Genomic DNA, 10,314 nt, shown 5'->3' with positions numbered 1-10,314 from the left:
AGCTTTACCTAGGTGGTCGAGAGTACTCATTTCATAATCCTTGAGCAACTTTTGCCACCTCCTCTGCCTCAGCTTGAGCTCTCTCTGACTGAAGACATATTATAGGCTCTTGTGATCGGTGAACACATCAACATGCACTCCATACAAATAATGGCGCCAAATTTTAAGGGCAAATACCACAGCTGCCAGCTTAAGATCATGAGTTGGGTAATTTCTCTCATGATTCTTAAGTTGCCTCGAAGCATAAGCTATCACCTTTCCCCTCTGCATCAACACGCAACCCAAACCAACTCTAGATGCATCACAATAGATTACAAAACCTCTATTCCATTAGGCAAAGTCAAAACAGAAGTAATGGTCAATTTGGTCTTCAATTTCTGGAAACTATTCTCATAAGCATCGGACCATTGAGACTTAGCCTTCTTTTGGGTGAGCTTAGTCAATGGAGATGTTATGGATGATATCCCTATACAAACCTTCAATAATAGCCAGTCAAACCCAAGATGCTTCTTATATCAATTGAGGAGGTGGGTCTAGGCCAATTCTTCATTGCCTTAATTTTCTGGGCATCAACCTGAATACCATCTTCGGATATAATGTGGCCTAGGAAAGCAACTGATGCAAACCAAAATTCATATTTGGAGAACTTTGCATACAACTCTTTGTCTTTCTGAGTCTGGAGGACAACTCTAAGATGATAGGCATGTTCTTCCTCATTCTTGGAGTAGACCAAAATATCATCAATAAAGATAATCACAAGCATATTAAGATATGGCTTGAACTCCCAATTCATGAGATCCATAAAGGTTGCAGGTGCATTAATCAACCCAAAGGACATGACCAAAAACTCAAAATGGCCATAACGGGTCCGAAAGGTTATTTTCAAAATATCACATTCTCTCACTTTCAGCTAATGGTAACCCGATCTAAGGTCTATCTTTGAAAATCAAGAGGCACCTTGAAGTTGGTCAAACAAATCATCTATCATGGAGAGAGGATACTTATTCTTTATTATGACCTTATTCAGTTGCCTATAGTCAATGCGCATTCTAAGGATCCATTTTTCTTTCGCACAAATAGGACAGGAGTACCCCAAGGTGAGACAATTGGCCTAATAAATCTCTTTTCTAGGAGATATTCTCAGGTACTCTTTCAACACAGCAGGATCCATCATATATGGCGGAATAGAGATAGGTTGCATATCAGGAAGGACATCAATCCCAAAATCTATCTCTCTCTCAGGAGGGACTCCAGGTAGATCCTCAGGAAATACTTCATGAAATGCATTTACAATCGGGACTGACTTAAGAGTGGGGGACTCAATACTATCATCTTTGACTCTAACAATGTAATAAATATACTCTTTAGAGATCAACTTTTTGGCTCTAAGGTAGGAGACAAATCTACCCTTTGGCACAACAAGACTACCTTTCCACTCTAAGACAAGCTCATTCGGAAAACTAAACTTAATTACATGAGTCCTATAATCAACAGAGGCATAACAAGAATAAAGTCAGTCCATGCCAAGGATCACGTCAAAATCAACCATGTCTAACTCAACTAGTCAACAATGATATCCTTGTGATAGATTGACATGATACAATTTCTATAGACCCTCTCAGCTAAGATAAACACACCAATATGAGTAGATACACTGAAAGGCTTAAAAAGATACTCGGGGTTTTTATCAAACTGATTAGCCACATAAGGGGTTACAAAAGATAAGGTGGCACACAAATCCAACAAGGCATAACAATCATGAGAAGAGACTCAAAGTATACCGGTGACAACATCTGGCGAGTTCTCTTGATCCTGGTGATTAGCCATAGCATATAGGCGGCTTGGACCTCCGCCTGTACCTGCAGTAGTACCCCTCTGATTACCCTGACTTAGTGGTTCCGCGGAATAAGATTGAGCTCTATCTCCCAACATCGGGTTATCCCTATGGAAATGACCCTCCTTACCACAGTTATAGCAACCCCTGTTACCCCCTCTATACTCTTCCAAATGGAGTCTGCCACATTTGCCGCAGGGCAGCTTCCCCTTAGGGCCTTGAGCTATACTTCCATAGGATTGGAACCCTGAGCTCTAAAATTCTGGTGACTCTGGAATTTTTTATCACACCTATTGCTGGGTGCAGGTGCATTGGCTGATAATGTGGTATAGTTGGATGACTTCTTCTGAAAGAAAAATCTGTTACCATTACTTTGCTTCTGTTGACCAGGCTCATGTTCGGTGGATTTTTCCTTCTTACTTTGTTGTTCTTCTTTATAATTTTTCTTATTATCCTCAACCTGTTGAGCATACACTATGAGCCTGGAGGTGTCCATATCCGAAATCAACATGGCCGCTTGACACTCCTTCGTCACATGCTTGCCCAAACCTGACACAAATTTCATCATCTTAGCCCTCACATCGAAAATCATCACCGGAGCATATCTGGACAACTGTTTGAACTTGAGACCATACTTTTTCACGGTCATCCCTACTTACTTCAGGTTCATGAACTCATCTGCTTTTGCCTCCCTCAACTCCCTAAGAAAGAAATGGTCAAGAAAAGAACCCTCGAACTCATTCTAAATGACAAGCTCAGCATTCTCACCCCTTCCTTCTTACCACTAGTTATACCAAACATTAGCAACTTCTTTGAGTTGGTAGGAAACCAACTCAACCCCCTCAATCTAGGTAGCATGCATAGCTCTAAATATTTTCCACATCTCATCAATGAAATTCTAAGATCCCTCCTCAACTTAGAACTCATGAAGACTGGTGGGTTCATCCTCAAGAAGTCTCGAATTCTCACTAAAGCTGACAGCTCTTGAGAGCTAGAGCTGGGAGCCGGTGAACTCTAGTTACCTCTTTGGCCAACTATCAGTTAGGTGAGCATAGTGATGACACCTCTGAACTCAGCTTCTGAAGTAGGAGCTGGCTCAGTAGTAGGCTCTTAAGGTGCCTTAGTAGACCTTGTAGGTCAGCCCATAGTCCTCACTCTAAATGGTGGTGGCATCTCAGTCTGTGGAACCTCAATGTTGGTGTTTCTCTAATTGACAGTGCATTTTGGAGGAATTATCTGCAAATGTGTAATGCATGAATTAAGAAGGAACCTTTAAAGTTAGACTCTTTAGCACGAACTCAGAGAAAGAAGAAGTGAAACAATTTCCTTGTCCTATAGCATCTTGATTATAAGTGTGGTGTACGACACACCCATAAGCAAGACTCTACTAGACATAGCTTCATAGACACCCTTGGACCCTTGAACTCTGTGCTCTGATACCAAGTTTGTCACTCCCCGGGTGGATACCCTAGATGTGGCCGGCACTCGAAGACTATTGCTGGTCTCCAAGCAAACCACTTAGTCCAATCACACATCCAAACTCTCAGCGGAAGGTTTAAAATAACTCAAAAGACAAATAACTCAAATGGGCACTCAAAACATCATGAATAATGAAAATAATATACTACAAAATACTCAAGCATAAAAGGACTCAATGTCATATACTCAATAATAAAATTTAGTTTTTAAAATAAACTTTGAAATAAATCCATCTAACTCAACACTAACTCTATCCATAAAGCCTCTAACTTAACACTATAGAGTTGTCAAGACAAGTCTAAGACTACCTCAACTGATAATCAAAAGAAAAATGAATGGAAGAAATATAACTGAAGTCATTCGGATGCAAGAAAGCCTCACCAAAAGATGGACGGCGTTTAGTCTTCAATGGTGCATCTGTTGAGGACCTCTATCACCTATATCTACATCATAAATGATGCAGGTCAAATAGTTTCAGTACATGGAATGTACGAGTATGTAAAATGGCTGAAAGGAAACTTACTTGAGATAGTCAACTCAAATCATAGAACTCAACTTTGAAAGTAGTTCAACTCAATAAAGCACGAAGTAGAATAATATAATGCTTTAAATAATATGAAATAAGAGATATAACTCAATATATAAAAGTATGATAATTTACACTTTAAGAGGTTCTCTAATCGACAACCATCACTTGTGAGCTAGTGATGATACAACACTTAAGAGTTGCTGTTGCCGCAGCCATCCAATACCTTGATAGGGTAAAGGACACTCAACCTCATAGATCCAGTACAAAATTCCTCTTTTGGGACAAGAGAGGCTAGGCCTTTATCCTATGTTGGCTATGTAGTTTATGGGCTCACCCCATATCGGTGCTCGATACAACTCCTAAAATATTCTGTTATGCTCATATACATATTAAGTGAGAAAATTTCTCAATTTAATCATTTAATCCCTTTCGAACATTAACTCAAGACTCAACTCATGAAATACATTTAAAATAAAAATATAATGTGACTTCTCAACTCAATCTCAAAATAGATGTTTTATTGAAATATTGCTCAACTCGTTTATACATAGAATACTCATGCTCAAAATGCTACTCCGGAGATTTCTCAACTCATGCTCAAACTCTTTCTCAATCAAAGATAACACTTGTTATTCTTTAACTCAAGATAAATGCATAAAATATTTAATGCAAGATGTTCACAGCTCATTCTTTAAAACTCCGTCAACGCATAATGCACAATGAATTCTCAATTAGGGTTCATATGGATGCAAACATGAACTCACACTCTCAAAAATACTCAATTCAAGAACTCATCAAGGTATATCATAATACATGTACAATAACACAAGGAAATTTATATACAAACTCAATTAGAATGATAGATAATTCAAGAACTCACTTAATGGAACATTGAAACTCATCTCAACTAAGTAAACTGAAGATGTAGGGCACGTGGATGAACTCAATCCACATTATGGGTAGCCTTACATACCTTATACATTCTTAATTCTTGAGAAAGGTGAGATCTTTGGAGGAAGAGATGGCAAGAATCCGTTTCTTGAACCTTAGAGATAGATTTTGTTCAAAACCTATAGATTCCATGGGTAAAAGATATAAATTGGTGTTAAAATGAAAAAATTATGGAATTTCATGCGTAAATCTTACCTTGGATGAACCTCGGAGGGAGTTAGTTTCTCAAGAACTTCTCTTTCTAGGGTAATCATTTGAACTAGAAAGATGAATTACGTCTTTAGGGTTTTATAAAAAAAATGTAGGCCTGCGTGGATGAGCAAAAAATGCTTTAGGCGTGCGTCCAATGCACGTAGAGGGATGTAGACACTTCCTCATTGAGTGGGCGTGTGGAAAATGCCTCGAGGGCGCGGCCGACGTGCAGCAAGACAATGCCTAGTAAAATGGGCATAACTTTTTACTCCGAACTCTAATTAATGCAACTATTTGGCGTTGGAAAGAAGACTCAAAGACATTTAATTTAATAGTTCATGGACCACATAAGTATTTATATATTGAGAGATATGGTCATTTTAAATTAACCCACGTAAAATCTTTTACCAAAACTCAATCGTTAAGGAAGCTTTCACTTGATTTTGTTCTAGGGGATCCTTATGACCTTAATTTACCTCTAATAGACTTCAAAGACTTAGGAATTGATCCTAAAGCATATATATAATTAGAAGTCATCGGGTTCGGAACTATACGCATAAGAAGAATGGCTCGGAAATTAGTTTAAAAATTTTCGGGGTATAGCATAGCTCATCTATTATCATCATAGTAAAATCATAAGAATAGGTCATTAACTAGCTTGATTCGTAAAGAATCCATGAGTTGGTGAGAATTGTCCTTGTCACCTCTTTTAACATGATAGTATAAGAATTACCCTTATTGCACCATAACTTCTTTGCTTATAGCATCATTAAACACCATTCGTAACTTCTTGCTTAAAGCATCTTTGAACATCATTCATGAAGCTTTTATTGAAATAACTTGAAAATCGTGATCATAACTCATAAATCATGCTTGAAACTAGCATATAGCATAGGTCTTTAAATTTCATCTTGAAATCATGCAATGTAATGTAAATTATGCATAGGCTAATCAATAATCATACGATATATCATAAGTAAGAAGAATCAATGCAACATCATAGAATTAGGGCTTTTAAAAGAAGAATTATAAGAGAATTTGAGAGAAAAATTGGAATTCCATAGGTGAAAAGGCCCAAGGATGAATTCCACATACCTTGACCTTTAGAAGCCCTAAATTGCAGAGAATAAAAACTTGACCTTGAAGAAATTCTTAGAATTCATTTGAGGAAGAAAGAGACTTAGAGAGCACACTTTTAGAGATAAGATTTTGATTTAAAGAGTTAGGGTGACAATGAGAGGGTTAGGAGGGCTTAGAGTAGTTAATAGGTTAGAATAAACTACCAAAACCCTTCCACATTCATTAATGAAAATATAGGAAAAGAACAAACTACCCTCAACTTAAAAACTGAAAACTGCTCCTAGACGGGCCTCCACCACGGTCCGTGAACCTCACCACGGGCTGTGGTGGTGATCTTGGTCTTGGACTTGAGTTTTGGGAAATAGGGGTTCTGAGGGGTGACTTTCTCGCCCTTGACCTATTTTGATTAAGACCAAAAACCTATTTTTAAAGTGGAGCATAGTTTAAATTGTCAAACAAGTGATGATTGAATGAAAGAAAAACCACTAGTAGGGATATGGAATGAGTCTTGCTCAGAAAAGAGAGTTGTAGGATTCGTAAAATAGGAGAAGAGAATCTCAAAGTATGGGGCAAAGGATGTCACAAAAATCACTACGGTACGTGGTGTCCACCACGACTCGTGGTACCTTCCCGTGGTAGGCACCCTGAACAGGGGCTTGGGGAGTTGGGTATCACGGACCACAACAGGTCCCATTTAATTGGTGATCTTCACGGACACTCTCCACGACTCATGGAGAGTACTACGGATCGTGAAGGGTCTCGTGAAGGATCATTTGATGACAAAAGTTGAGATTTTTTTGAGAAATTTTTTTTGAACCTCGTTCTTCTGACTTTTCAACTTTTGGGGTCTTACATGTCATTAGTGTATAAAGCATGAGCCTTTTCTCAAACTAAATAACATTTTTTGAATAGGAGAAACAAAGGCATCAACTTGAAATAAATAGAACGCCACAAGAGACTACATAAGTAAGCATCAACCTTCTCCCATTGTGTTTTGTTTATTGCATCTCCAGGACTAGACTTTGCATTTTCATCTATCACACATGATTTGTTTGTTAAGTGCTCTTGGACACCTTGAACTTTGCACCACAACTCAACCGAGGAAGCCCAAGCTAAATAATTTAAACTTTCCATTAATGGTTCAGAAGTGATCATAGAGCTTAAACTTCCAATTCCCATATTTTTTGTGCCAAAAAAGTCAACCCCAAAAGACATCTTGAAAAATCAAAATTTCTTCTAAAACAATACTAAATAAATTGAAAATAGTCTAATGGAATTTGAAAAATAAATGTCCAGTCGCTGAAAATACAATCTGGTTGCCAGAAACTTGTCAGAATCAGAAAAAACACTTACAAAATGATAAAAAGACGTAAATCAATCTTTGAATGCCACTGAAAAATCTGCACAGTGACCCTAATTTTTAGGGATATTTTTTTCACAATTGCTCTAATACCATATAAGAAATGTTAATGAAAAAATATTATTATTGTGTGTCTACATTATTAGACAAAGAACCCTATTTATAGATACTATATAACAATCATTTACCAAGTAGGATACTATATACTATTCCTATCCTAAATAGTATTGTGTATACCTATTCCTATTAGTTCTTGCAACATGTGGTATATATGCTATATCCACTACTTTATGGTTTTCATATTAGGCATTTCATTATCATTCTATCTGATAAATGTTGTAATATGCAAGTGAATAGAGGGGTTCTCCTAGTATACCTAGCGGTTCAGTTTTGGGTTCTCCTAGTATATCCAGTGGAGGATTCAAGATTTTTATGAAGGGGGTTCGAAGTATAAAGAAATAAACACGTGAAAATTATAAGATAAAAAATGAAACGAGATGGGAGGAAAATAGTAATCTTAACCCGCTAAATTTAACTTGTCTTGTCATGTTGCGTTTAGGTTCTTCCTACTTTAACCCTACTCTATCAAAGCTTTTTATATTTCTTGTCTTTTCTTTATTTTATTTTGTAGTGGTCTACTTCAATTTGAAATTTTTTTATATTCTAAATTAGTGATCATTCAATCATACGATACATTAAAAACCACCAAGATTCTTTAAAAATGTGTAAGAATTGAGTTACTAATGTTATAATAAATGACATCATCGATTTTTTAGTTCATTTAATTCAATTTATTAGGTTTGTCATTTATATATATATAAAAAGAAAAATAATAAATAAATCAAATAAATTTAGTTTAGTTTTCATCTTTTTAGAATCTAATTGAAAAAAATAAGAAAGAAATACTATAAAAGAAATTAAAAATCAATTAATTGATTTTGTTAAAAGAATATTTATGACTTTTAAATTTCTTCATTCAAATTATTTTAAAATTTACTTTATTTTATATACTATTTTTCTAACTCAATTCAAATTTAATAATAATTCATTATCTTTTAAAAGAGTTTCTACAAATTAGTACATGGAAAGAGAGTTATAAAGGAAACAACATGAGCAATATAAATATGAAAAATAAAAGACAAAAATATCAAAGATGCATCTAATAAATTTAATAAAAAAAATTGAAAAAAAGAAATAGCATAGAAAAAAAATAATAAAGTGTTATGAAATACAAAAAAATAAGGAGGCTAGAGTAAAAGATAAGAAAGGAGAACAAATAAGAAAATGTTTGTTGTGTATTGTAGTATCTCTCTATCTTCTTTACATTGAAGAAGAAGACTATTTATAGCCATATGTAAGTAGAGGAAAAACATTAGTTGCCCACTAAAAGAAAATAGAGGACTATCCACTAATGCAAAGTGGACAACCATTAATTTGGTTGATAACACTCCCCCTTGGGTGTTCACATAAAATGTGTCTCATTAAAATCTTTACAAGAAACAATATACATAGTAGTTATTTTGAATTCCCATAGATGTTGTGCCTCGTTAAAACCTTATTAGGAAAACACCCAGTGGAAAAAAATCTAATGAAGGAAAAATAGTACACACATCTGATTATACGTCTTGAGTGCTGCCTTATTAAAAACCTTATCAGGAAAACCAGTGGGACAAAACCTTGGCTAAGGGAAAAAGAGTACAACGCGTATTTTGCTCCCTCTAATGAAAACATCACTTAATATCTCAAAGACGATACATTCAAATTTTGTATCTCATTTTCTCAAAGGTTGAAGTTGGCAATGCTTTGGTGAATATATCTGTCAAATTGTCACTTGAACGAATTTGTTGGACATCTATTTTACCCTTCTTTTTAAGATCATGAGTGAAAAAGAATTTTGGTAAAATATGTTTTGTTCTTTCTTCTTTGATGTATCCTCCCTTCAGTTGAGCTATACATGCAGCATTGTCTTCATACAATATTTTTAGAACGCCTCTTTTTAAAGAAAGACCACATATTTCTTGAATGTGTAAAGTTATAGATCTTAACCAAACACATTCTCGACTTGCTTCATGAATGACTATTATCTCTGCATGATTTGAAGAAGTGAAAACCATAGTTTGCTTTGTTGAACTCCATGATATAATTGTACCACCACACGTAAATAAATAGCTTATCTGCGATCGACTTTTATGGGGATCAGACAAATATCCCGCATCAGCGTAACCAATCAATAGTGACGTGGATTCATTTGAGTAAAACAATCCCATATTTGTGGTCCCTCGGATGTATCTGAATATATGCTTAATTCCATTCCAGTATCTTCACGTTGTGAAAGAACTAAATTTTGCTAACAAGTTTACTAAGAAAGTTATATCTAGTCTAGAATTATTGACAAGATACATTAATGCACCAATTGCACTAAGGTGTGGTATTTCAGCACCAACAAGCTCTTCATCATTTTCATGAGGTCGAAATGGATCTGTATTAATATCAAGAGATCTCACAACCATTGGGGTACTTAATGGATGTGTTTTATCCATATAAAACCTCTTTAAAATATTTTCAGTATATGTTGACTGATGGACAAATATCTTATTTGTAAAATGTTCAATTTGTAGACTAAGATAAAATTTTATCTTTCCAAGGTCTTTCATTTCAAACTCTTTTTTCAGATATTTTACTGCCTTTGAAAGTTCTTCCGAAGTTCCAATAATATTTAAATCATCAACATATACTACTATTATGACAAATTCAGATTCAGACCTTTTCATAAAGACACAAGGGCAAATTGAATCATTTTTATATTCTTCTTTTAGCAAATATTCGCTAAGACGATTGTACCATATTCGCCCTGCTTATTTCAACCCATATAAAGATTTTTGAAGCTTT

The 10,314-nt window shown here is 35.4% G+C and overlaps 1 protein-coding gene across 1 annotated transcript; it reads right to left on the bottom strand.

Moving 5' to 3' along the window:
- Positions 1-1,111: 1,111 nt before the first annotated feature.
- On the bottom strand, positions 1,112-2,483 carry LOC129894662 (uncharacterized). The gene is made up of 4 exons (XM_055970331.1): positions 2,295-2,483; positions 2,125-2,180; positions 1,782-2,014; positions 1,112-1,437 (listed from the first exon to the last, which is right to left on the bottom strand). The coding sequence occupies exons 1-4, from the start codon at positions 2,481-2,483 to the stop codon at positions 1,112-1,114; spliced, it is 804 nt and encodes a 267-aa protein (XP_055826306.1).
- Positions 2,484-10,314: the final 7,831 nt, after the last annotated feature.

This window comes from Solanum dulcamara, chromosome 7 (assembly GCF_947179165.1).
Source record: "Solanum dulcamara chromosome 7, daSolDulc1.2, whole genome shotgun sequence".
In the NCBI taxonomy this organism is placed as follows: domain Eukaryota; kingdom Viridiplantae; phylum Streptophyta; class Magnoliopsida; order Solanales; family Solanaceae; genus Solanum; species Solanum dulcamara.
This window is presented reverse-complemented; position numbering and strand designations above follow the sequence as displayed.

Excerpts from the sequence above, each read along its gene's own strand:
- LOC129894662 (XM_055970331.1), bottom strand. The coding sequence starts at position 2,483 with ATGACCGTGAAAAAGTATGGTCTCAAGTTCAAACAGTTGTCCAGATAT. Across the intron at positions 2,181-2,294 it reads TCATAGTGTATGCTCAACAG|AAGAAGTCATCCAACTATAC; the intron begins GTTGAGGATAAT and ends TTTTTCTTTCAG. Across the intron at positions 2,015-2,124 it reads GCACCTGCACCCAGCAATAG|ACTCCATTTGGAAGAGTATA; the intron begins GTGTGATAAAAA and ends CAAATGTGGCAG.